Source organism: Callospermophilus lateralis, chromosome 19 (genome assembly GCF_048772815.1).
Source record: "Callospermophilus lateralis isolate mCalLat2 chromosome 19, mCalLat2.hap1, whole genome shotgun sequence".
Lineage (NCBI taxonomy): Eukaryota > Metazoa > Chordata > Mammalia > Rodentia > Sciuridae > Callospermophilus > Callospermophilus lateralis.
The window spans coordinates 26702047-26729783 of record NC_135323.1 but is presented as its reverse complement, the minus strand read 5'-3'; the positions used below and the strand labels follow the sequence as shown (position 1 = coordinate 26729783).

At 51.6% G+C, this 27737-nt stretch overlaps 1 protein-coding gene across 4 annotated transcripts in view; it reads right to left on the bottom strand.

Moving 5' to 3' along the window:
• LOC143385470 (general transcription factor II-I repeat domain-containing protein 2B-like) overlaps positions 1–21488 on the bottom strand; it is a 31816-nt gene extending 10328 nt beyond the window's left edge. For 2 of the 4 annotated variants that reach the window (XM_076840953.2, XM_076840954.2), the window contains exons 1-7: positions 12817–15683; positions 10501–10683; positions 5635–5754; positions 4746–4929; positions 4561–4589; positions 2565–2619; positions 2220–2263 (exon numbers count right to left, since the gene is read on the bottom strand). In XM_076840953.2, coding sequence (XP_076697068.2) covers positions 2220–2263; positions 2565–2619; positions 4561–4589; positions 4746–4929; positions 5635–5754; positions 10501–10683; positions 12817–13408 — 1207 coding nt within the window. In that variant the 5' untranslated portion in view covers positions 13409–15683. Of the gene's footprint in view, positions 1–2219; positions 2264–2564; positions 2620–4560; positions 4590–4745; positions 4930–5634; positions 5755–10500; positions 10684–12816; positions 15684–15722; positions 15827–21335 lie in introns of those variants that run through there. The other 2 variants (XM_076840955.2, XM_076840956.2) reach the window with 2 other exon arrangements.
• Positions 21489–27737: the final 6249 nt, after the last annotated feature.

The following is a 27737-nucleotide window of genomic DNA, read 5'->3' as shown; positions in this document are numbered from 1 at the left end:
TCGGAAGTTGGGACTGGCCGAGTGCTGCCCAGCCGCTGTGCTCGCCTGTGTCCCTCCATGTCCGTCCGCTGACCTCACCCAGAGCCCCTGCTGCGCTTGGGTCTCCAATGTCCTCCAAAGCCCAGTGTCAAAGGCTTGGCCTGAGAGGAGCCACTGGAGATGGAGGCCCTGGAGCCACCTGGGAGGCCTTCAGATGCCTGTGGTGCCCCAGGAGGCCGTGGGCCAGGCTCTGTCCTCCTCCAGTTCCCTGCTTCCTGGCCACAGGTTGAGCCACGTCTCCCCACCACACTCCACGCCGGGCCGCCTTGCCACAGGCCCAAGAAACGGGGCCAATGGATCATGAACCCAAATCCTCAGAACTGTGCACCCCATAAGTCTCTTCTCAGGAACTGATGATCTCAGGCCTTTGTCATGACAAAGGCTCTCACAGCCACCAGCGGGACCCATGCCTGTTTCCAGACCCAGGTGAAGAGGGAGCTCAGCCCAGGCTACGTGTGGATGGGACACGAGGGCCCCCTCATGGAGAATGGACGCTTGGTGATGACAGACGGGGAGCCTGGCCAGGGATGCTGGCCACTGTGTCTCTCTCAGGGACACACCTGTCCCCTGGGGGAGGCTGGAGCGCTGACTTCCCATTTAGAACCACTGAGGCCTCCATTCTCCTGTTTTCTCCTCCTCCCCCTCCTTTATTTCTTTCTCTATTTATTTTGGGGGTACCAGGGTTTGAACCCAGGGCACTGGACCACTGAGCCACACCCCAGGCTTTTTTACATTTTATTTAGAGACAGGGTCTCACTGAATTGCTTGGGATTTCACTAAATTGCCAGGCTGGCTTTGAACTCGTGATCCTCCTGCCTCGGCCTCCCGAGCCCCTGGGATGACAGGCGTGCTCACCAGGCCTGGCCCTTTTTTGAGATTTTGGTCTAAGTTTTCTGACTCCCATGTTTCAGGCTCCCGTGCCTTCCCTCCCTTGGACTGAACCCTGGGTTCTTAACAAGTCTCCCTTCTGTCTTTAACACGTTCCTGCAACTCATGCTGACTGTCTTTTCCTGAGGAGCTGGGGGCATCTCCTCGTCCATCAGAGGGGCTCTGCCACTGTACACATGGGCACTAGAACGTTCCGTGCTCCTACGTCACAGAACACTTGGAGATGCCAGGCCTGCGAGGCAGACAAGATGCTTCCAGAAATGGAGGCTGCTCCCGGTCGGTCAGGCTGGGGTTCCCAGCGCCCGCCCAGGGCTCCACTCACTCCCCACTCAGGCTTCATCTAAGTAGAGACAGAATAAGACTCTGTCCCCAGACACACCTGCTCAAGGACACCTGAGTGGCCGGCGCCTACTGACCTCGAAGGCGCTCTTCCAGATATTTGGGTCAAATGTGATCACAGGTTAAACATCCAACTCTGAAAAGCTCCAGAATCCAGAGGATTATGAGCGCTGACATGACCTCCCTGGTGGCAAATTCCACACGCAACCCCACGTGATGGCAACACGCGAAACACAGGCGTGCCGAAGACACCACGTAAAATCACCTGGGCTACGCGCAAAGATGTTCCTAAAATGGAAGCGCCTTTCCTGTTTCACCTCCGCTCCTGTCCCCGAGATGTCTCTTCTCTCTCAGCACGCGCATGCGCACACAGACACACACAGACACACAAACACATAGACACACACACAGACACAAACACAGACACACACAGACACACAAACACACACAGACACAGAAACACACACACAAACACACAGACACAAACACACAGACACACACACAGACACAAACACACATACATACATACAGACACACACATAGACACACAAACACACACAGACACAAACACAAACACACATAGACACACACAAACACACACAGACACAAACACAAACACACATAGACACACACAAACACACACAGACACAAACAAACACACACAGACACAAACACACAGATGCACACACACAGACCCACAGACACACAGACACAAATGCACACACACACACACACACACACACACACACACATATTCTAAAATCCCACAAAATCTAAAATTGGAAACATCTGTGGTTGGAAACATCTGTGGTCCCAGCATGTCCAGTAAGGGACACTCCACCTGGATCCTTCAAACAGGGCCTTGGTCAAGGCTGATGAGTGTCCAGCCCCCTCCTCTTTTTAAAGTAAAACCAAAGAGAGTCCAGTGGTCACACCTGATTCTGAAGACCTACCAGAATCGTCCATGGGTTCAGTTTTCACACTGATGGCGCCACAGCTGAAAGGAGAAGGGGTCTGGTCAAGACAGGCCACGTGAGGACTGGCCACAGGCTCCTGGGCCCACAGAGCCCCAGCGCCCTGGATCCCCAGCCCCTAGGTCCGACCGACCCTGAATGCAGAACTGCCTTAACACCAACGTGCTGGTGACCCGCTGCAGAGTCAGAGGTGCCCGTTACGTAGCCTGGATGAAACCACTCAGAATAAACTAGCGACACAGCCCTTTGTATTGGACTGGAAATGTTATGACTTCTAAAAAGTTACCACTTTGTGGCTGTATATGGGTGCCATTTGTCCCTTACCTTTCCTTTGGTGACAGTACTGTTCTCTCAGAGTCTGCTACCATCCCATGGGCACCTGTGCAAGAATAAAAAGGTCCCCTGGTCCCTCTCAGCCCTGGAACTGTGACCAGCGTTCAGAGCTCTGTCACTTGGGCTGGGCTGGGGCTCAGTGGTGGGCACTTGCCTCACATGTGTAGGGCACTGGGTTTGATCCTCAGCACCACATAAAGTAAAATAAAGGCATGTGTCCACGATAACTGAAAAATAAATATTTAAAAAAGACACGGGGCTGGGGCTGAGTGTAGAGCACTTGCCTAGTAAGTGTGAGGCCCTGGATTCGAGCCTCAGCACCACAAAAAGAAAATAAAACAAAATAAAGGTCTGTGTACATCTACAACTAAAAAAAAATTTTAAGAAGGTATTGTGGGGCTGGGGATGTGGCTCAAGCGGTAGCACGCTCGCCTGGCACGCGTGCGGCCCGGGTTCGATCCTCGCACCACATACCAACAAAGATGTTGTGTTCGCCAATAACTAAAATAAAATAAATATTTAAAAAAAAAAAAAAAGAAGGTATTGTGTCCTAATAATATTAAAAAAAAACAAAAAAAAAAAACCAAAAACAGTCCTATCAAAGCAAATGCAAGAGAACAGAACATTCCAGGCTCAAGTCATCGTGGGAGGGTGGCGGGGGAGGAGGCCCCCTCAGGTCAGACCCTGTGTCCAGGGTCATGGACTTGGGCAGAGGCTCTGGGCGAGAGGGACAGATGGGCTGGCCTCGGCACCCAGTGGCAGAGGGTGCCTCCGACGAGGCCCTGAACTTCCCCTTTGCCTCCTGGGGAAAATGGTGGTTGTGGAGGCTGATCACATTCGGCCCTCGAGGCCACAGGCTCCAGACCCACCGCTGTGGAGTCGGCACCAGACAGGCCCAGACTTGGGTCGTCACAGCACAGCCACCACCTGCACCACCCAGGGTGGCCGTGAGCACCAGGGGGTTCTCTGCAGACACTTCCTTGGGGAAGAGCTGAGCTTCTGCAGGGCTGCTCTGGCAGGGGGTCCTGGCACCGCCCCTCACGGACCCCAGTGCACCCTATGCACGTGAAGGGGCTTACAGCACCCAGCCACTAAGCTCTGTCCTGCAATGAAGATCTGAGCTGCCCGGGAGGCTGGTCACTTGGTCACCTGCCACCCCTGGTCCAGCCCTGCTCTAGCACGAGCTAGCAGAACGCACGATGGCCCCGACATGCTGTCCATGGCTCAGGGGAGCCGAGCCAGCCTGGCTGGCCTGTCCTGCCTTGGTGGAGGCCACGTGGCGCCCTTTTCAGTCCTGGTCCTCCGTGACAGCCCCAGGTCAAAGGCTCCGACTACACCCTGGAAGGACAGCGTGAGGAACTGGGAGGTGGCCAAACGCGGCCTGAAGCTGCTCGGGTGCAGGGTCCCCTCTTCAGCCTGAGGCCGAGGAGCCGTGCGGGGCCTGATGCCAGTGGGTGCTGGGCACCCACACAGCTTTCCAGCTGTTCTGTGGGTGGCTTCCCTTGAGAACCGACCTGTGCAGCCCCTGCTTATCGCGGGGGCCAGGGCCAGGGCCAGGGCCAGGGCCAGCTCCTCTCCAGCCCCTCCTGGGCCTGGGCCCCCTGCAGCGGTCCTGACAGCACAGAGGCCATCCCTGGCTTGGCTAGGTGGTCACACTCCTCTGGACCACAGCAGCACACCTTGGTCCCCTCCGGAAGCCAGCAGTGCCAGCGTCCCAATATGGGGGTGTCTGTGCCACACGCTTCTGTGGACGGGGAAGAGGTGGCCTTACCACCCTCTGGGGTGGCAAGTTGGGGGCCTGGGGGCAGGGTCACAGCTCTCCTGGCTGCACATGTCCTTCTCTAAGCTCAAGTCCCTACAGACGGCGCCCTGACCCTGCTTGCCGAGGAGGAAGCACAAGATGTGCCCAAGTGCGAGTTTTAAGGAGAAGCAGAAGGTGCTCGGCCGGTCGGTGCAGCCAAGCCGAGGCACAGTAGCTGTCACTTACCCAGCTGGCTCTCGGGACCTAGGAAAGGTCTGCAAGAAAACCAACACCGGTTACCCGACCGCAGCACACCAGCACGTCGCACCGCGGACGGTCCCCTCGTCAGGGCCACAGGACACTCAACAGCCAGTCAGCGAAGCCATCCAGGCAGCTCTAAGCGCACCGCGGGGAGGGCACGGGCGGGTCACCTGTGTATGATGAACGAGATCCCCGCTCTGTCCTCCAGGATGCGCTTGAGGGTGGCGAGGTCATAATTCTCGGGGTGCTGAAAGGCGAGCCCCTCTGGGAGGCCCTGCACCTCCACAGCCGCCTGGTCGCGCAGCATCTGCTCGTAGGGGACAGGCACCATCGCTGTGGTCCCCAGCGCCTTCCCTAGAGGGCAAGCCGTGGACGGCGTGAGGACGATACCCACGGCTGGAATTGGTAAGTCCAGCAAGCCCAGCTGGTGGCTCTGGCTTTGACCACACATGGAAAGCAGAAAGCCCCTGTCCCTCTCCCTCCCGCGTGCTTTACCCTCAGCCTTCACCTCCGGGAGGCGCCCAGCTGGGGTGGTATCAGACTCCGAAGGGGCGGTAAGCCCCCAGGCATAAAGCCCCATTCCTCAAAGAGATGTCACCTGGAGGACCCCAAAGTCGAATGTCCAGACCCCTGCAGGGGACAGACATGCTGAGGTCTTGGGAGGAGGAATGAGGCCCTGGGGTGCTGGTGGGGGTCACGGAGGTGAGCCGCGGGGGCGCCTGCTGAGAGTTCTCCCTGTGTGCTGGGGCTGAGCCCAGGGCCTCCCACAGGCACTGCTGGGCTGTCCTAAAGTCCCTGGGGGGCACAGGAGGTGCAGAGACAGCTGAGGGGAGAGGGGCCCTGGACCCAGTCTTGCTGGGGACTCTGCGAGGGGACCAGGACAGGAAGCCCGGTCAGCACAGAGGGGCTGGATCGAGACAGATGCTGCCGAAGGACACTCAGCCTGGACCTGATTAGAAGGTGGGTTTAAAATGCCCACAACGCCCTGGGAGCCATGCTGGTGGCTGTCACACCCTGTCCCTTAGTGACCAGAGGGCTTGTGCTTGAGGCGGGCTTTACCGTAACAGAGGCAGAAGTGGTCCCCGACTGCTTTCCTGAGAGCCTCTGCTTCTCCTGAGGACGCCTGTGGCCCGCGGGCAGGGCGGGGGGGCTTCGCCTCACTTGGCTCCTCCACGAGGCCTGCCGCAGACCACGGGCAAGGTCAGCACGGGGCCACCGGCTCCCTGCTGTGGGCCCCACTGCACCCACCCCACAGTCCCCACTGCGCCCACCTACAGTCCCCACTGCGCCCACCTACAGTCCCCACTGCACCCACCTACAGTCCCCCCTGCGGGTGTTCAAAGAAAGCTGGAAAGGAACAAACAAAACCAGGAAAGAAAGAAAAAAAAGGGCGAGCCAGGCGCAGAACGCACACCTGCAACCCCAGGGACTGGGAGGCTGAGGCAGGAGGATCCCAAGTTTAAGACCAGCCTCAACAACTCAGTGAGACCCTCCCTCAAAAAATAAAAAGAGCTGGGATGTGGCTTGGAGTTAAGAGCCCCTGGATTCAATCCCTGGTACAAAAAAAAAAAAAAAAAAAAAAAGACTAGGGTAGGACATTTATGAACAGGACACAGCACACGCTGCAATGAATCTACTGATACAGAGACCTGTAAATAGTCCAACCTGGAAAGACAGACTAGAGTTTGAAGACACTTTCATCCCAGAAATTCGTTTACCATGCTGTGGAAAGTGGCGGTCACTGTGAGGCCACCCCTCTGAACATCTGGGCCTCTAGCCACGGCCACTCCACAAGTTTACAGCTGGTTGTTTTAATCAAGATGAAGTCAGGGGGTGTAAACTTCGAAGGCATTTGGGAAGGGAAAGCTTAAAAGAATGATCAACTAGTGACAAGAAGTCAGTGCCAAGAGGTGACAAGAGTGAAGGTCACTCATGGCAGTTGAGGGCGCAGCTGGGAGGCTGCCTGGGCAGCTCTGTACTGCAGGAATTTACGGGGAGGTCTGCTCTGGAGTGCCTGGGGATCCTGAGATGTGCGGGGAGGGGGGGGGGCTGGTTGGGGACCCGCAGAAGCTGCAGGAAGGCCCCGCGGAGCCCTGGGAGGGGAATGCCACCAAGCATCCCAGACGCTAGCGTCATTGTGTGCCTTGTAATCCCAGCTGCTGGAGAGGCTGAGTCAGGAGGAGCACAAGTTTGAGGCCAGTCTCAGCAACCTAGTGAGACTCCGTCTCAAAGAATAAGAAGGGCTGGGAGGTGTGGCTCAGCGATTAAGCACTCCTGGGTTCAATCCCTGGTACCAAACCAAACCAAACCAAAAGGAAGTTATTCCAGTACAAGAAGTATCAAAATTCTCCGTATTTGGGACACCTATTGTACCCCTACCTCTACGTGGTGGAGTACAGAACAACTGGAGGACCCCACCCCCGTAATGAAGGTCCTTCCTTGGGACAGATATGAAAGAAGGGATTGTGTGCCCAAAGTTCTGGTCTGTCTGGGGTCTGCCTGAGGCACTGGTTTCCGTCCCACTTGATTTATACTGATGAGGTTTGCACCAGAGTTTGAAGCCACTGAAAACAGAACATGCAGAATGTTAAAGCAGCAGTTCCACCATCTGGTGACAGGGAGAGCAAGGTCAAATAAGGCTTGAGAGGTCCTGGAACCTCCAGCCAGGCTAACTGGTGAGGCCTTCCCTACACAAAGTTCACGTGCAAAGACTGAAACAAGTTGATGTTTTTTAAAATGTCTAAACATCAGAACAACAAGAAATAACTGATAAACTATACAAAGAAACAAGGAAACATGGCCCAAAATAATGACATAAAATTTCAGAATTAGATCCAAAAGAAATGCAGATCTATGAGCTGCCTGACAAAGAAATGAGAATAATTATCATAATGATGCTTGATGAGCTAAGAGTACAGATAAACTATTAAACAGAAACAGGTAAATAATGCATGAAAAAAAATACAACACCAAGAAAGAGAATTTATAAAAAGAATCAAACACAAACTCTAGAGTTAAAAAATACAGTAACTGAACTGAATAATTCATCAGGAGTATTCAACAGCAGACTCGACCAGTCCAACGAAACAAGGGGGAGCATGAAGGAGACAGGCTGTTGGAAATCACTGAGTCAACAGAGCAAAAGAAGGAGGGAAAGGAAAGGGAGATTAAGGGGGTTGAGAAATTCTATTAAGCAGACCAGCACATGCACAATGGGAATTCCAAAAGAAGAAAAGGACAGAGTTTATTTGAAGAAATAATGGCCCCAAGCTTCCCAAATCTGAGGGGGAAAATCAGACACTTTTTTTTCAAATTCAAGAAGCTCTATGAACTCCAGTGGGGATGAACCCAAGAGCCCCACCCTGGTGGCACTGAGAGCCCCCCCTCACTGAGAGCAGAGCCCTGCCCCGGTGCGCTGGAGAGTCCCGCCTGAACTCAAAGGCAAAGGAGAGCGTGGAGGAGGGAGAGGAAGGTGGTTTAGCACACACAGGAGATTCCATAAGACCAGCAGCAGCTTCTCAGCAGGAATTCTGCAGGCCAACAAGAAGAGGCTGATGTTTTCAAAGTGCTAAAAGCAGAAGAAAAAAATAAACTGCCAACCAAAAACCTAGTATTTGGAAAAACTACCCTTCAAAAGTTAGGGTTCTACCTAGTGTATGATTCTGTGGTATGAGATGTCAAAATAGCAGAACTCACAGGAATGGGGAGCGGGCTGGGAGCCGGCAGGCCTGGGGGCGCTGGGAAGAGGGGTAGTTTACTGGGTATGAGGTTCAGACTTGCAAGATTCAGAGACCAGAGATCTGTTTCACAACAATGGAAACATGCGTGATCCTGAGTAGCTGGACTGTAGGTAGGCGCCACCAGACCCAGTTAGAGATTTCAACCCTCCTTGGTCAGGAACAGAATAAGTAGGCAAAAACCAGAAAGGGAACAGAACACTATTCAACAACTGACCTGTTTGGCCCATTAACTGCACAAGCCAATGTTCTTCAAAGTGCACATGAAATGTCTGCCAATACAAATGATATGCTGAGCCAGACCTCAGGTTTTGATAAATTCAAAAGAACCGAAATCACCTGAAGCACCTTTTTAGACTACAGTGGAATTTAATTAGAAATCAATACTGAAGAAAGGCCCCACGTGGTCAGAAATGAAGCCAATGCTTCTAGGTAACCACAGGCCAAAAAGGAAGACTCCTCTTGGCCACGGCCTGTACCGCTATGGATTTTGGGTTCCCCTCGTGTGAACTGTACCAGGTGAGAAACACGGCGAAAATCACAGACCCAGAAAGTAATTCTCAAAAAGTGGGGGCAGGACAGCTCTAGGACCTAGCGTCCTGCTTCAAACTGGAAGAAGAGAGAGAAGAGCCTGCATTTGCTTTATTTTTACAAGGGAGCTTCAAGGGATTTTCATGGAATATTCTTTTGCCAAATAAGATAGAAGGAGGGCTGACCACGCCCAGCGGGTAACACCGGAGTCCAGAGCTAAGAGCAGCCTCTCTAGCCGAGGGAAGACTGAGGTTATCATGTGCTTTGCACGATCCATTAAGTGAGAGAAGCCACAAAATGACCTGCAATGCCTGACCAAGATCTCCCAGGCCCTGAGGCTGAGTAGAGGTTTCCAGTAGCTCAGGGGTGCCCCCACCCCCAGACTGTGAAGGTCAGAAAATATTTTTAGCCACCTGATCACAAAAACCTATCCCGAGTGGGAGGCAGCTAAAACATTACCTCGAGGGAAAATCCTAACTTTAAATGCATGAAATGGGAAAAAGTCAGTGACCTAAGCTACCAAACCAAGAAAAGAAAAGCAACTGAACCAATAAAAAATACAGTATGTCAGTAACAAAGAGGAGAACAGACATAACAATGAATAGAGAGAAATAAACAAGCCAAACGTTGGCTATTGGAGAGCCAGGTGAATAGATCTTTTGCAAGATGTATTTAGGAAAAAAAGGGAAACAAATTATTAATATCAAAAAAAAAGTGGAAATATTGATACGTATCTCCAACATACAGGCATTAAAACAAGAAAGCAGAGATATTACGAAACACAGAGACACAACACAGACAGGATGTCTTAGATGAATAGATAAGTGTTTTGCAGTAAAATCGTACACACATATCCCTGGCCAACCTTTGGAGGCAGCTATATGAACTATACAGGTGTGCAAACGCACACACTCACCCATATGACCTCTGACAAAACTGTATGAATATTTTTCCTCTTTTTGCACCAGGGATTGAACCCAGGGGTGCTTAACCACTGAGCCACATCCTCCGCCCTTATTTTACTTTTTATTTTGAGACAGGGTCTTGCTAAGTTGCTTAGGGCCTCACCAAATTGCTGAGGCAGGAGCTCACCGTCCTCCTGCCTCAGCCTCCCAAGCCACGGGGATTACAGGCGTGCGCCACCACACCTGGGATTTTCCTTTTTTGATTCCAAGGAATACCAACCTGCCAACTAGACCCTCCCTTCTCCTAGAGATGGTCACTGCACAGGTGTCAGCTCTCACACCTGAAGTCGTCCTGACAAAGGCCACAAGTGCTCACTAATTCCCCAGGCACTTGAATACGCTATGGCCTGCTCAAGGCCCTGGAAGTCCCAAAGAGCCGATGCAGTGGCGCACACCTGTAATCAAAGTGACCCAGGAGGCTGAGCCAGGAGGGTTGCACGTTCCACACCAGCCTCGGCAACTTAGCAAGACCCTGTCTCAAATAAAACAAATAAAAGGGCTGGGGGAGTGGCTCCGTGGTAACGCAGCCCTGGGTCCGTCCCGAGCACCACAACACAACACAACATGACACAACACAACACGATAACAAACATGCTTAGGACAACACGTGAAGCTCAGAAGATCGTAAGACACAGCCTGGCCCCCACGCGTGTTCAGGTCTGGGAAACACGAGGGGGAGCGTGAACACCTACAGTATCTGGCAAAGTCCTTCTGCAGATCCTTCCTGGCATTGACGAAGGCGCATCCCCTCTCGGTGCCCACCACGAACACGTCTGTCTCGTACACGGCGATGCAGGCCACCTCCACCTTGGACTTGGCCAGCTCCTTACACTGCAAGAGAAGCAGCGAATGGCGTTGTCCAGACACGGGCAGATCTGGAGTCCAGGAGAGGAACCGAAAGTAGGTAAAGGAAGGAGTATCTGAGCCGGGCACGGTGCCCACTCCTGTGACCCCAGAGGCTTGGGAGGCTGAGGCAGGAGGATGGTCAGTTCAAAGCCAGCCTCAGCAACAGTGAGGCCCTAAGCAACTCAGGGAGACCCTGTTTCTAAATAAAACACAAATAGGGCTGGGGGTATGGCTCTGTGGCCAACTGCCCCTGAGTTCAACCCCTGGTCACTGCCCCCCCACAAAAGGAATATCTGTTTGGAAAGAGAAAAATCACCACGAAAAAAATTATGGAGCAAATACCATGTCAAATACCATGTCAAAGCCGGAAAGGAAGGTACATTAAGGTGCTACGTGTCCCTCCGTCAGGGCTTCTCCTGACCCTCTGGACGAAGACTCTTGCTTTAACAACAATTTCACAACATCATTTTGCATGGACGGTGGAGAGAGCACTTGATATTCCAATATGACCCGACACGCTAATCATTCACAACCGAGACGCCAGGTGTGAGAATTCAGACAGACACGCTCGCTGTTTGGGGCAGTGCTGCAGGTTCCTGTCCCAATAGACACAAGAATCCCCAGAGATTCTACAGATCCTCCACCTGCAGATGCTTTATCTGAGTGGTTGGAGAATCTTCTGGGCCAGCTTCGGCCTCTGTGCATCGGAAACCTCCTTTATCCTCTACACTCCATACCCTGTAGCTGGGCATGGTGGTACACACCCAAAATCCCAGCAATCCAGGTGGGAGGCCAAGGCAGGAGGATCTCAAGTTGGAGGCCAGCCTCAGCAACTTAGCGAAACACTATCTCAAAATAAAAAACTAATAGGGCTGGGTGGGGATGTAGCATAGTGGTAGAGCACCCCTGGGTTCAATCCCTGGTACAGACATGCACGGAAGTGCATGGAAGAAAAATCACCTGTAAACCCTTTACCAAGAAGAGCCACCACACACACACCTGGGAACACGCACACATGCAGAGATGTGTGTTTGTTTTGAGATGGGGCCACACTGTGTTGTCCAGGCTGGTCAAGAACAGCATACACATGTTTAAAACAAAATCGGGATTGTACTACTGAACATAGCTGGTATTCTGATTTATTACCTTGACATTATTTTTTTAATATTTATTTTTTAGTTCTTGGTGGACACAACATCTTTATTTTATTTTTATGTGGTGCTGAGGATTGAACCCAGCGCCCTGCGCATGCCAGACAAGCACGCTACCGCTTGAGCCACATCCCCAGCCAACATTAATTTTTGAGCATTTCTCAAAATACAACTAACTGATCCTGAAAAAAATGACCTTTAAGTGAATACATGATATTCTACACCACGCACACCCTGGCTTAGCCGTAACATCATTGAGGGGTTGTGTTCCTGTTATAAATAACAGCGTTACGACCAAGGGCCTTGACGGTAAATACTCTGGGCATGTTTGGTCATTTCCAGGAGAGGGACTCTCCTCGGTGGGACACCTGCACACAAAGAGTATAAATTCTTTTTAGGTTCTTGAAACACACTGCGGACAGCACTCTGGAGAGTGACTCCTGCCAACACCGGGGCGAGGCTGCGTTAGTCAGCTCTGCTGTCACTCCGACCAGATCACTGACAAGGGCGGTGGAGAGGAGGAGCCCTCGGGCCTCAGCAACCAGGGGGCAGAGAGCTCTGCTCCCAGGGACAAAACATAGACCACAAAGCCAGCGCCCCCCCACCCCGCCCATGACCTCCTCCCCGTCTCTGCCTCCTACAGTTACCACCCTAATAAACCCCCAAGGTGGAGAGTGGCTTCGTCTACTGAATAGGTCGCATCTCTTGTGACCTGATCATTTCACCTCTGAACGTTCTGTTTTTGGGGTGAGGGGGTACCCCAGGGATTGAACTCAGGAGCACTGACCACTGAGCCACCCCCCAGCTCTATTTTGTAATTTATTTGGTGGGGCGTCTCACTGAGTTGCTTAGGGCCTCGCTTTTGCTGAGATTGGCTTTGAACTCACCATCCTCCTGCCTCAGCCTCCTGAGCTGCTGGGATCACAGGTGTGCGCCACCGCACCTGGCTGAACATTCTTACACCGGCTCACATTGAGCTTCTGGAGGGTGCCTCACATCCCAATCACAGACCTGCCACCTCGCGGTCACCAGCTCTGAGATCCGGTACTTGTGGGCCAAGAACAGAACATGGAAAGAGAAGACCAGCAGCTTCTGTGGAGAAAGGTGCAGGCAGACAGACGGACGGGAGCCCTGGGAGGTGCGCAGACATCCCTGCCCTATCTCCCAGCGTCAGGATAGTGTGGGGGCAGCTTTGGGCCCTGTCTTCCCTCCGGCTGGTGAGAGGCAGGGCTCTCCTCTCCTGCAAAGCTGGGCAGCTCCAGCCTCCTGACCCCCAGGGCACGACCTGCGCCCACCGTGTGGGTGCGGCCAGGCGGAGACGACACTGGGTAGGGCGAGTGCAGGGCAGCTCTGACTCACGGCCGGGGGCGGGGCTGGGGCCACAGGCTAGGGATCTGGTGTCCAGGGCTGCTTGGCCAACCGCAGGCCAGTGTGTGGCTCGGAGGCCCAAGAGCTGGACAGCCCACGTGTGGAGGCCAGCCTGAGTCTGGAGGCTTGAGGACCAGGAGTGCCTAGGGCAGGGGCCAATGCACAACTGCCCCTCCTGGGGGTGGACTTTGTGCCTAGGAAGAGGATATCCTGGAGGTGGACGAGGTGACCACATGGTGGAGGCCCCAAAGCCGCTGAGCCACAGGCTTAAAATGGCAACTTGTGTGTATGTCTATTGTCCAACGTTAGGATGAACTACAGAATCACCAACAGTTGCCTCTGCAGTTTCTGTCACCCCAGCCACCCAGTCCCCACCTGAACCGTGGCCAGTCTGCCCCCGGCCTCCCTGCCTCTTGGCCCCTGGACTTCCTTCACCCAAACTTCCTGTGGCTTCGCATCACACCCAGAGCTTGGCGATCGGCCACCACGCACCTCCCAACCTGTCCTGACCACTTCCCTCACGCTGCTGCAGCTGGCTGATCTTCTCCATGTCCTTCCCAGCTCGGGCCTCGGGCGGCCGTCCCCTGCTCTGCCCCTCCCCTGAGCCGGTCCCTGCCTCTCCTGGGTAACACACACACACACAGAGCTGGATCACGGTCCTCTTCCCACAGAGAAGCCAAGATCTGGGAGGGCGTCGCCGTCCTCTCAAGTGCTGCAGGACCGTCCCTGTGGGGAGCCTGGCCAGGGCAGCGGAGCCCGGGACGGGAGCAGGGGCCAGTCCTGCTTGGCACCTGTCGGGCACCTCTGGCCCTCTGGGAACAGGGCCCAGGAGCTTGCTCCTCGGGTGTCAAATAAGCCCTCGGCCAATCCCAAGGGTCCCCACTCCAGGTCCTTAACTGGTCTCATCTGTGAAGTGCCTGTGGCCAGGGGAGGGGACATTCATGGGACCTGGCGACGAGCACAGGTGGTTATCTCTGGGGCCACAGGTCAGTCCACTGAAGGTTGCTTCTGAGGCCTTACATTTGATTTTAGCAGATTAAAGATGACAGGTCTGGGTGGGGGTGTGTGTGTGTGTGTGTGTGTGAGTTCCGTATTCGGTATTTTGCCAACTGACCCACCGACGTCCCTAATGGAGGAGGAAAGTGTATGTACATACATTAAAGTCAACATTTTTATTCTGTTTTCTGAACTCAGTATTTTGGCCCAGGATCCAGTCCAGGCCACACTTCCTGTCTGGCCGTCCCCTCTCAGCCCCCTGGGACCTGGGACCCCTCTCAGCTCTCTTCTCTCCGCCCGTCCTGCATACCCCGGGACTCTGTGGGTTGCCCCTCGGTCGGGCTGGTCAGAGGCTTCCTGGTCAGGTCCCTGCTGCAGCGCTCTCCCCTTAGGTGCACCAGCTCAGGAGGCAGCTGGTGTCCCCGTCCCTCTGTCCCAGCACTGCAGACCTCTGACCCCTGCTTAGGTGGTGGCTGTCAGGTTTCTCAACTGTGAGCTCCTGACTCTGCCTTTTAAATCAGTATCTCTGTCAGACGCGGAGGTTTGTAAATTCCTCATCCAATTTTAACCACCCAGGCAAAGTTATGTCGTATTTATTTATTTTGCAATACTGGGGATTGAATCCAGGGGCACTCTGCCACTGAGACACACCCCCAGGTCTCTTTATTTCTTATTTTGAGACAGGGTCCCCCTAAATTGCTGAGGCTGGCCTTAAACTTCTGATTCTCCTGCCTCAGCCTCCCAAGTCGCTGGGATGACAGGCATGTGCCATGGCACTTGGCATCAATTTTGCTCTGAATTTAGACAAGAAAAATATTTTTCAAAAGATAACAAAGAAGCCTGGTACCGTGGCGCACACCTATGATCCCAGGGTTCAGGAGGCTGAGGAAGGAGATTGTGAGTTCAAATCCAACCTCAACAACTTAGTGAGGTACTTTGCATCTCACCGAGACGCTGTCTCTAAATAAAATATTAAAGAAAGGGTGGGGATGTGGCTCAGTGGTTAAGAATCCCTGGGTCCAATCCTCAGAACCAAAGTACAAAAAAAAGTCAACAAAAGTACATCTCCCGTCCAGAAAGTCCACACATATACGATCACACCCACGTTCACAAATCGCAATCTGACAGCCTGCCATCCTCTGCAGAGAAAAGCCTTTCACACACAAAACGTAAACACTGGGTCAGAATTCCGTCTTCAGAAGTTGGCTGGATTATACTTTTCAGCAAAAGAGACAGAAACAGGTCAACATCAAAAGTGACACGGGCCGGGCGGTGGTGCACAACTGTGATCCCAGGGGCTGGGGAGGCTGAGGCAGGAGGATTGTGAGTTCAAAGCCAGCCTCAGCAACAGCAAAGTGCTAAGCAGCTCAGTGAGACCCTGTCTCTAAATAAGATACAAAATAGGGCTGGGGGTGGGGCTCAGTAGCTGAGTGCCCCTGAGTTCAATCCTTGGTACCCCCCTGCGAAAATAAATAAGCAACAGGAAAGTGCCCCTCAATTTTGTGTCAATAAGGACCCACTAAGGGCCGTGGCAGAAACACAGACCACCTCACCATGGACTCAAGGGCAGACATGAGGAAGGTCACCACCATCCTGCTCTCCGAAGACTCCTCATCTTCAACGGGCAGGGTAGACATCGCTACCTGGGCCATGATCCCTGTGCAAAAGAAGCAACATGGACGTGAGTGACAGAAACCAGGGTCTCAGCACACTTCAGAGCCGTGAGGCGGCCACCAAGGTGGCCCAAACCCTCCTTCTGCACTGAGGAGCTCACCCTTGAAGAATGCAGAGAGCCTGGCTGAGACCCTGAATGGGAAGGGTCCTAGGGAGCACCTGATACCTGTTCCAGGGACAGCATTTTTCTTCTATGATCCTTTATTGTTCAGAGAGAGGTTTTTCTAGCCCTTTATCAGCAGATACAACTTTGTCATCATTGTGCATTTTTCCAGATAAACTAGTTAAATTAGTTCTGAAATCTGTTAACCACCTGTATTAGGCCGTTTCCTGTTACTATAACAAAATAACTGAGGCTGGATATTTCATTTTTTTAAAAAAGAGGTTTATTTAGTTCATATTTTTGGAGGTTGAAAGTCCACGATCAGGCGGCCCCATCGCTTCAGTCTCTGGTGAGGGCCTCATGGCGGATGGTAATTACAATGGTGGGAGCATAAGCAGAGGATCGAGTGGGGAGACAGGAAGTGGGAAGCAGGGAGAGGGTGGCCTTGCTCCTTTAATAACCACCTGTTTCGTAGGAACCAAGTGAGTTCTGAGAACACAACGGGAGTCCTCCTGAGGGCAGCGCCCTGCAGACCTCCCACCTCCACTACAGCCCCCTCCTAGGGTCCCACCACCACGGGCAGACCGGCCTCCAGCGGGGGCGTCTTGGGGGCGAGGCACACCCTGCTCAGCACCGGTGCAGGCTGCTGAGCTGCCTTTGCCAGACACCTGTCCCTGCTGGGCGGCTGGAGAGGCAGCTGGCTCTTCTCTAAGACCTTTGCTGGATTTTTGATGGGGTTTAATTTTCTGTCTGTTTTCGTTGCTGGATGGAAGCCAGGGCCTTGGGCATGCTGAGCACTCGTCCCCCCAAAGAGCCACACCCCAGCCTCTCTTGGACTGGTGTCACTGACAGAAGCGCCCCTAGAGTTCACCTGCAGGGTGACTCGGACACTTTTCAGGCTCCCTGAAACCTCGTCACATACTTGGCTGGTGGCCTCGCAGGTCCTGGGCTGCTAGACGCCACAGCCTGACCACCACCGCCTGGCCCCAGAGCCAGCCCTGCTGCCACACTGACCCAGTGGGGTCTCCCACTCTTCATCTGGGCAGGGTGTCAGGAGCTGAGGTGCGTGAGACCCGGAGGACTGAGACCATCAAGAGAATGGCATGTCCCAGGCCCCACCCACCCTGCCCCGAGTAAGCTGTGCCTGAGGCTGAAGGTGGGAACCGCCCACAAGGTGGACACAGCCATTTCTCCTCGCCTCTACAGGTGACCATGGCTTAACAGCTGCGTGGTGGGGCGCCTGTCGAACTCTGGACAACTCTTTCCATCAAGTCTCAGCAAAGCCTTCTTCTGAGACACAGAGGGAAGCTGCTTGATGGACACCTGCTGACAGCAGAGGAAGGACCCCACTTTCTGCTAATGATATCACAGCGATCCCCAAGAGGACTGTGGCTGGGCTCAGTGTAAGAGCACCTCCCACCAGGTGCAAGGCCCTGGGTTCCAACCCCAGCAGGCAAGTAACATATAGTTATGATGGCACAAGCTCATCCCAGTGTCTCAGGAGGCTGAGGCAGGAGGTTCTCAAGTTGGAGGCCAATCTCAACAACTTAGTGAGATCCTGTCTCAAAAAATAAAAAGGACTGAGGGTGCTGCTCAGTGGAAAAATGCCCCTGGTTTCAATATCCAGTAGCAAAAAGAAAGAAAGAGAGAGAGAGAGAAAAGCAGAGGGCTAGGGGTGTGGCTCAGTGGTAGAGGTCTTGCCTGGCACACACCAGGCCCTGGGTTCCAACCCCAGTACCACAAAACAAACCATGCAAGGTGGCACACACCTGCAGGCCCAGCATGAGAAGCCAAGGCAGGAGGACTGCAAGTCCAAGTTCAAGACCAGTTTGGGCAACTTGGTGAGCCCTGTCTCAAAAATAAAATAAAAAAGGGCTGGGTCACTTTATCAGTGAAAAAGCACCCCAGGTTCCATCCCAGCAGGGCAATAAATAAGTAACAAGTGTGCTCTAATCCCTGGGGTTTACTGCAGCCTTAGCATAGCCACAAGTGGAGGGAAGCCCATCTCTTCTGTTCTGATGAGGCACATGCCAGGCCTGACAGAGCTCGGAGACAATGACATGATTGAAGGGAGAAACAGTCCCCACATTCTAATCAGGCTAAAGACTGCAAGGAATGAGTCTGTACTCCAGAATAAAATCTGCTGGAGGCTACGGTGGTGATCTCCTTTCCTATCACCTCTAAGGTACCAGTGCGTTTATTTAGATCACAGATTTTATACAGTAATTAACTTCTGCTTTTTTAAAAATATTTTTTAGTTGTTGATGGATCTTTATTTGGTGTATATGTATGTGGTGCTGAGAATCGAACCCAGTGCCTCTTGCATATTAGGCAAGCGCTCTACCACTGAGCCCCAGCCCAACTTCTGCTCTTCTAAAACTGGAAATGTAAACTAAAACTAAATAAAAATAAAAATAAACAGAACCCAAACTCGCCAGCCGCCTGGACGTCCCAGTTGTCCCAGGACTCCCTCCTCCTCTGTACGATACTTCACTGGAGCAAAGCAAACCTCCAGAGCAAGGTCAGCCCTCCGCAGCCTGGGGGTCAAATCCGGAGGCCGCCTGGTTCTGTGAATAAAATGTCACTGGAACATGGCCACACTCACTCCTTTGCCTCTTGTTCACGGCTGCCTTCCTGCAGCCATGTGTCAAGGACCCCACGGCCCGAGGTCAAAAGTCCCCGATAGTTCACACAAACTGAGTTTGTCACTTACACCTGGAAGGTCATCTGCTCCACCTAGTAAATCTCTGAAATCTTGAAAGAGAGGCCTGGTTAAGTCTTTAACATTTATTTCAATGTTTTCTTTTCCAAAGCTCCATTTTTCGGGTTTCTGAGCTTGGTTTTAGCTATCAAGTTCTGGAGGTGCCTTCTCCCACTCAGCTCAGGTCTACAGGGTATGAAGCTACAAACTCAAGTGCACCTGTTCACCACTCGATTAAAATGTACCAAGCACCGGCTGGGTGACAACTTACACTGGGGGCACGAAGGGGACTCAAGACACAAAGGAGGATAGAATCCAAATCCTGTGCTCTCGAGCGAGGCAGGCTGCACACCCAGGGTAGAATCTCAGGCAACAGAGGCAAGAGAGAGTGGGACACCCCGTCCAGGGCATGTGGGGACAGTGAGCAACTGTGGGGGCGAGGGAAATGAAGGCACCTTCCAAGCTCTGCAGCCAGGGGAGGAGGGAAGGGACTGTGCAGGCTGAGGCCCTGGGCTCAGGGAAGCAGACCTCAGGGGCTAAGCAACACACAGGAAGGGCAGGGCTGGGTGCAGCTCAGCAGGGGAGTGCTTGCTGGGCCTGTGCAAGGCCCTGGGTTCAATCCCAGCACTTGGGGGGAAAAAATCAGGAAGGCCGGAACAACCAGGATGCACTCTGAATTGTTTATCACTGCAAATCACCACCACGAAAAAAAAGAAAAAGTCTGCTCAAGTCGTTCAGCTGCAGCTGTGAGCTGTCTCCAACTGGCCAATTTCCAATTTCATACCCAGACATCTGTTTAACTTTAAAATTATCAGCACAAAAATAAAACATCTTTTTTTTTTTTTTTTCTTAAAACACACAAAGGTCGACTCACATGCTTTTATAGAATGGCTATTATCAAACAGACAAAAATAGACAGGTTTGTAATCCCAGCTACTTGGGAGGCTGAGGCAGGACTGAAAGTTGGAGGTCAGTTTGGGCAAAGGAGGAAGAAGTGCTTCCAAAATAAAATTACAAAGAAAGGGCTGGGAGTGGCGCTCAGTGGTGGAGCCTTTGCTTAGCACGTGTGAGGCACTGGGTTCCACCCCAGGACACACATACGTTTTAAAAAAGAAGAAAAATGTACAATGCCGGTAGGAATTCCAAAAGAGGGGAACTCATACACTGTTGGTGGGATTGTGAAGTAGTACAGCCACCGTGGGAAACAGTATGGAGGCTCCCCCGAAATCTGGAAACAGAAACCCGGTATGGTCCATATGCTCCAGCAATCCTACTGCTGGGTAAACATCCGAAAGATCAGAATCTGCACTTGCATTGCAATTCTACAGCACCACTGGCAATAACTGGAATAAGGAACCCTCCCAGATGTGGAACAGGAGATGGTGGATAAAGGAAATGGGGCACATATACACACTGGAATATTATTCAGTCATGAGGAAGGACATTCCGTCACTTGCAGCAGCATGGATGGAATTGGAAGGCTACGTTAAGTGAAATGGGCCAGGCACAGAAAGGAATGTTCTTAGATTTCACAGTAGACAGCAGAGGCTGGCAAGAGTGTGGGAGGAGGGAGAGAGGGATGTAAGGAATAACTTCCAATGCTCTGTAGCACAGAAGCTTAATTACGGTTGACAACAGTTGTGTATTTTAAAACAGCAGAGAATCCCGAATGTTCCTAATACAGAAAAGACAAGCACTTGGGATGATGTCAATCACCCTGGTCTGGTCATCACCATACTCTGCAGACACGTAAGAAAAGACCACACTATACCCCTAGACAAATACAATTATGCGTCAATTAAGAACAGGGCTGGGGGGCTGGGGATGTGGCTCAAGTGGTAGCGCGCTCTGTGCGTGCGGCCCCGGGTTCGATCCTCAGCACCACATACAAACAAAGATGTTGTGTCCGCGGAGAACTAAAAAATAAATATTAAAAAATTCTCTCGCTCTCTCTCCCACTCTCTCTTTAAAAAAAAAAAAAAAAAGAACAGGGCTGGGGATACAGCGCAGCTGGTGGAGCGCCTGCCCCGCAGGCACAGGCCCTGGTTCCATCCCCAGCACCACAAAACAAACAAAACGAACACAAAGGACAAACAGCTTGGGCTTGGAGCGAACAACACAGCCCCGGAGGCTTCTGTCCCCCCGGAACTCGAAGCCGGAACCGCGACGGGTCGCACTCCTGGCTCGAGCCTTTCCCTCCCCGGGTCGGCCCAGGTTCGCGGCCGTCAATCAGCTCCCCGGCAGCCCGGCGCGCAGCAGACCCAGACAAAACCACCCGGGAGCGCCTGACGCCGGGGGCGGAGCCGAGCAACGACGGCGGCCCCGCCTCCCCATCCGGCCAATCAGGTGCGTCGTCACGCAGCGCAGGCGCCCCACGTACGCCAGGCGGAGCGTGACCTCGCGGGCACCGCGGGCTGGCGAGTCTCTACCCCCACCCCCGCCCTCGCCCAGCCAATCAGAGGGGAGAGGGCCGCGCGCTGCGTGCGTGCGTGCGTGCGGCCGCGTCCCCGCCGCAGGGCTCCCGCCCCACCCCCACTCCTGGCCTGCCCGCGGGGATAGGGTTCGGGGCGCGCCCGGGGGCCGGGGCGGCCGAGGGCTCGCGCCCGCCGTGCGCCGACCTCCCCCGCCTTCGGGAGCGGGACTGAGGCGGGCGCGCGCTCCGCGGCGGCGGCGAGGCCGGATACGCACCTGGGGACGCGGGCTGCGCGCTGCCGCGGGGTCCGGTACCGGGGGCGGCAGCCAGCGGGCGTGCGGGCGGCAGCCCTGGTTCGCGCTGCTGTGCGCGTCCGTCCCCTTCCCCGCGCCCCTTTTTGTTTGCGTCCGGAGGCGGCCTTGCGCGCGTGTCCGCAGCGCCCCAAGTGGGCGGCGCCGCTTCCGGTGCTCGCGTCCCGCCAGCCGCCCGACCGCGCTGCCTGACGCCCGGCCGCAAGCCCCGAGGAAGGCCGCCGGTGGTCGGTCTCGGCCCGGGCGTGCCCGCCAGGCCTCGGCCGCCCGCCAGGCCCCTCCGCCCGACGTCGCAGTCGCGGCGTTCGGATTAGGTTGCGGTCCCCGAGGGTCGGCGGGCCGTTTACCCGTTGCCTAGATGTAACGTCGCGCCTCGTTGACACTTTCAGGATACCTCACGTTGCGGGCACAGCTGAACGGAACTCCCCCCCGCCCCAAACGAGAGATGGGGTCTTCCTGTGCGGCTCAGGTGGCCTCAAGCCATCCTCCCGCCGCAGCCTGCCGAGGGGCCAGGACCGCAGGCGTCCCCCCACGCCTTGCGACGACGCTCCTCCTGTCCTCCTCGTCCCTGGCGGCAGCTGCCCAGGTCCACGTGCACGTGCTAAGGTGCATGTTTCTTTTGCGAAGAGACAGGGGCTTTCGCGTTGCTAGCATTTCTTTCTAGTGGCTGTTGAGGATTTATTTACTAGCAGATACCCTCCCCCCCCCAAAAAAAAAAAAGTTATTTCAAAGCAAAGACAACAACCCAGCAGTTTGTCGGGAAGGTATCTGCTCTTTATGCATTTTAACAAGAGCTGTTTGCAAAGCTTTTATTAGTTACAGTCCATCCTGATTCACAGCTGTTCCCTGAAGTCCCGGGACCCTTGCTCCTAGAGATCTGGGCGTCAGATCTGGATGGGGCCTTTCTGTGAACCTGCTAATACATGTGTTTGTGGGTTTCTATGGAAGGACTCTAGTCCATTTGCATTGTTGACCCTGAACTTAGAGACCAGAGCACTGTAATTCATGCCACATCCAGTCCATCTCTTTCTCCGTAGGCGGTAGGCCACATCGCAGCAAAGCCCTGAAATCTGTCTGTCTCTGTCTCACACACACACACACACACACACGAAGAAAAGTATGTGGGAAAATGTAACATTAACTAGACCAAGAAGCAAATCTTGATCGTAGTTAGAGGAAGACAGAGCCTCGCCTCCTGTGACCTCTGCTGCGCACCTGCAAGGCGAGCACCTCATCCCTGGGCAGGTCTTTGAATGCCTGGGAAGCACCAATAAACTGTAGGCAAATCCATCAATGCAGAATTCAGGAATAATGAGGATTAACTGTATTGCCAAAAATTATGAGAGAACAAAACTCTTATATTTCTCTACTTAGACCTGGACATGATGGCCTAATCTGCCTTAAAATCTACACGATAACCCATTCATTAAAAAGAAAAAACAAAACAAAAAAACCCATGTTTTCTGAGTGGTTCAAACCACTCTAATTGGTGCCAGGAAGGTAGTGTGTGCCCACGACCTTGAGTTCCTGTCTTTCTCATGAGCTCACTTGAGTTAATCCCTACCACTTGGATAACAGTCTCCCAGGGCCACCTATTGTAAATCCTGTAGTCTGAGTCTTCTGTGAGTCACTTTGTCTGTTGTGTAACCCATTGCTCCATCCTCTCTGGAACGCTTGTGTCTTTCTTTTTTTTTTTTTTTGGTGCCTCGTTGCCACCTCCTCCAGAGGGGAGAAATGCTGTGTGTGTGCTCACGTGGAGAAGGGATGGAGGTGCAGAAAATGGGGTGACTCCCTCCATCAAGACCCTGTAGAAGGACATTTGCATTGGTCCATTTTCTGTTGTGCTGGTCAGCTTCTCATCACTCTGACCAAAATACCTGATAAGAGCAACTTAAATGGAGAAAAGTTTATTTGGCTCATGGTTTCGGAGGTTTAGTCCCCAGCTCTCTGCGTCCGTGACTCTGGGCAGAACATCGTGGTGGAAGGGTGTTATGGGGGAGTGGGAGTGCTGCTGGCCTCGTGGCAGCCGGAAGCAGAGAGACAGGAGGGGGCTGCAGGGAAGATGCGCCCCTCCTGGGCAGCCCCCGAGACCTTCCCCTCCAGCACCCCACCTGCCTACAGTTACTGCGGTCAACCCATTAAAACTAGGATGGGTGGTCAGGCCATAGCTCTCAGTCCAGTGACTTCACCTCTGAACACTTCAGCATTAACAGAGGAGCTCTGGGGAGACGCCTCCTGTCCAAACCATCACATGGAGTAATTTACAAAGAAAAAGGTTATTTTGACTCATATTTATGGTCCAAGGAGAGGACTCACATCTGGGAATGGCTTTCTTTTTTTTTGTACCAGGACTGCACTCAGGGGCTCTCAACCACTGAGCCACATCCCCAGCCCTATTTTTTTGTATTTTATTAGAGACAGGGTCTCACTGAGTTGTTTGGCACCTCGGTGTTGCTGAGGCTGGCTTTGAACTCTTGATCCTCCTACCTCAGCCTCCCGAGCTGCTGGAGGTACAGGTGTGGGCCACCATGCCCAGCTGGGGATGGCTCTTAATGGCAGAGTCCCAAGGTGGAGCAGATCATCCTGTTTCAAGAGACACAGCTCGTGCATGTCTCTCTTCTAGTCTCTCTCCCTCTTCTTAGAAAGCCACCAGTATGTAGTCAAGGGGCTCCACCCTAGTGACATCATCTAGCCCTCCCCAAAGCCCCACCTCAGATCAAGTTTCTTCTTTTTTTTGGTAACAGGGATTGAATTCAGGGGCTCTCTACCACTGAGCCACATTCCCAGCCCTTTTTTTTTTTTTTATATTTTATTTAGAGACAGGGTCTCCCTGAGTTGCTTAGGGCCTTGCTAAGTTGCTGAGACTATTCTTGAACTGTGATCCTCCTGCCTCAACCTCCCAAGTCCCTGGGATTACAGGTGTGTGCCACTGTGCCGGGCGACCACTGCTATTTTTAATGAGCGCAAATGGTTTTTAAATAACAAAATAAAACATTTGTCTAAAAAAAGTATTGTTGATTTGATTTTTACCTCATATAAGTTTTAAAAACTTTTCATAAAATACATATTTGTATCAATATGTAGGTAACTAATGCATGTTCTTTAATGCTCACAAATTTCACTCATATGGATACGTAATCAAAATAATTTGGAGACCACTGCCCTGAAAAGTTGGGATCTCAAAAAATATGTTCTCAACATTGCACAGTATCATCCACACGCAGAGGGCTGGTTCCGTTCAGTGACAGAAGCCAGCGGTAATGCTAGAGAGTATCACCTTCATGGATAGGAAGACTTGCCATTGTAAATGTCACTTCTCCTCATTGATTTCTCTGAATTAGCTCACTAATTTAATGCAGTTTCAATCAAAATCCCAGTGGGATTTTTTATGCTGCCTGACAAGGAAATTTTTAAAATTTATATAGCAGTAAATGTTATGAATCAAAAAGTCAATTTTGTAAAAAGAACAGGGAAGAAAAGCAAAGACAATTGATTGAACAAAAATCAGAGCAGATGGTGAAGCCACCACAGGTGAGACATTGTCACAGCAGAGCAAGAACAGGGCAGGAGGAGCAAGGAGCTTCCAGAAACCGACCCGCGAATTTACGGAAATTTATATGTTCTAAAAAGAGTTTTCTAAAAACATTTCCAATCCTCAGATAATGTCCATGCTAGCCAAAAAATTATTTAAGGATAATCAGCAATTTCTCTGGGAAAAAATACCTATAAATATGTAGTCTGGCTTCAACCACTCAAAAATCAACTTAAATATAAAACCTAAAGAGTTAATATAAAATGAATATAAAACAAAAAGAAAAGAGTTACATTAAATGTTTTACATTGTATAAAACACTATACCTTGGGTAAAGATAGTCTTCCTAAAGAAGGCAGAATACAGAAGTTCCTTGTGTTCCACATGTATAATAAGAATTGTAATGCCTTCATATGTAAATTAAAAAACAAAAAAAACCCAGAAGTTTCAATAGATATGATTAGTAAAACAGGATACATCAAAATAAATTTTTTTGCAGGGGGGTTACTGGAGATTGAACTACTCAGGGGCCCTCGACCACTGAGCCACATCCCCAACCCTATTTTGTATTTTATTTAGAGACAGGGTCTCACTGAGTTGCTTAGCACCTCGTCATTGCTGAGGCTGGCTTTGAACTTGCAATCCTCCTCCCTCAGCCTCCTGAGCCACTAGGATTATAGGCGTGTGCCACCGTGCCCTGCAAATCTTATTGTATTGATGTACTTCATGTAAAACAAATTGAAGGCGTCTAGTAAGAATTTCCAAAACTAACCTTTTCTATGAACCTGAATTATTATTTATCAACATCAACCCAAGAGATGTCCTCACAGAGATGCACAGGGAATCATGTTCAAGCACATTCACTGTGAGGCTGGGGCTGCAGCTCTGGGGCAGAGGCTTGCCTGGCATGCACAAGGTCCTGGGTTCAATGCCAGCACAGAAAAAACAAAAACAAAACAAAACAAAACTGCTGTATTGGACATTTATCATAAATTCAGACAACCTTTTTTTTTTTTTTTGGTATCTGGGGTTGAATTCAGGGGCATTCGACCACTGAGTCAAATCCCCAGCCCTATTTTTTGTATTTTATTTAGAGACAGGGTCTCACTAAATTGCTTAGTGCCTCACTGTTGCTGAGGCTGGCTTTGAACTTCTGATCTTCAGAGCCACTGGGATTACAGGGTGCGCCTTAACGCCCGCCTCCTCAGACAACCTCTGGAATTATCAATAAATATGTAGCCTGGCCTCACACCACTCATACACAAACCAAATGTTCACCAAAAGAATGGCTAAATGAGACGTGGTTAGCTCAGGGCTAAGGGTGCAGCTCAGTCCTAAAGTGCGTGCCTCGCATGTGCAAGACCCTGGGTTCCCTAGTACCCCTCGCGCCCCAAAAAAGTGGTTAATTTACATTAAAGTGCAACAATGTGAGAGCTGGGGACAGGTCCAAAGGAACAGTTAGGGAAGTGTCTCCAAGTTAATTTGGGGTTAAAAGAAACTGCAATATGGGATACATATTAGAACATTTTCTTTAAACACAACAAAAATAATATTTTTCCATGGTAATGCATATGTAGAGTTACATGGGTAAAGGGGCTTTTGGTCTTACCCATATATATATATTTTTTAAAATAAAGGAACTGTTAGTTTATCAGTGGTATAATTAAAGTTAATGAATAGAAAGTAAAACATGGGGCTGGGGATACAGCTCAGTTGGTAGAGTGCTTGCCTCAAATGTACAAGGCCCTAGGTTCAATCCCTACCATTAAAAAAAAAAAAAAAAAAAACAGGTAAACCATGAAAACACGTAAGGCTAATTAAGTTCCCTCTTTGGGAGACTAAAGAATTTCAACTGCCTCAAAATATCAGACAGCCAGACAGAGTGGTAGGAGCCTTTGGTCCCAGCTGCTTGGGAGGCTGAGGCAGGGGGATTCCTTGAGGCCAGGAGCTGGAGAGCAGCCTTGGGCAACATCAGGAGACCCCGCCTCAACAAAGCAAAGCAAAACAGACCACAAATACAAATAAAATAAATTTAAAAAATAGAAAACGTTCAAGAAAAAGTCCATTCGAGGTGAAATTTAGCTTCGGTGACATTAGCAGACATTAGGAAAGCTGATGTTTTGCTGTGGAATCAACTTTTCCAAGCAAAAATTTAGACAAAGATGGAAGTCCCTGCCCCCATAGAGCGTCTATAAAGCCAACAAGAGTTTTAAATTTATTTATTTATTTAGACGTACCAGGGATCAACCGACTAGGCTTCAATAGTAAATACAAAATCCCGGCTGTGACTACCAATCTCAACTGGCCCCAGACTTTTGATCCTTCCCACCAACGGGAGCCACAGAATCCACGGGCACACACTGCCACCTGCTGGCTGGGGCTCACATTGCAGTTTGCCCTTTGGTCCCCAAATCTTATTAAACCAAGGCTTTCTTGTTTGGATATTCCTTAAAAGCAAAATGTTTTAGATGTTTGGAAGTCTTACCTAGGGCTGTTGATTTTTAAATTTTGACAAATATTTTTCAAAAATCTTACTATTTGCCATCATTTCCAGTTTTGTGAAGGATCAGACATTTAAGATCAAATGAAATCAGAAAAAACATAAGCACAGATAAAAGGACAGTCCTTCCCAAAAGACCGTGAAGAATTGCCCAGGCATGGCGGTGCACGCCTGTAACCCCAGCAGCTGGGGAGGCTGAGACAGGAGCATCAAAGCCAGCCTCAGCAAAAGTGAGGCGCTAAGCAACTCAGTGAGACCCTGTCTCTAAAATACAAAATAGAGCTGAGGACGGGATTCAGTGGTTCAGTGCCCCTGAATTCAATTCCTGGTACCA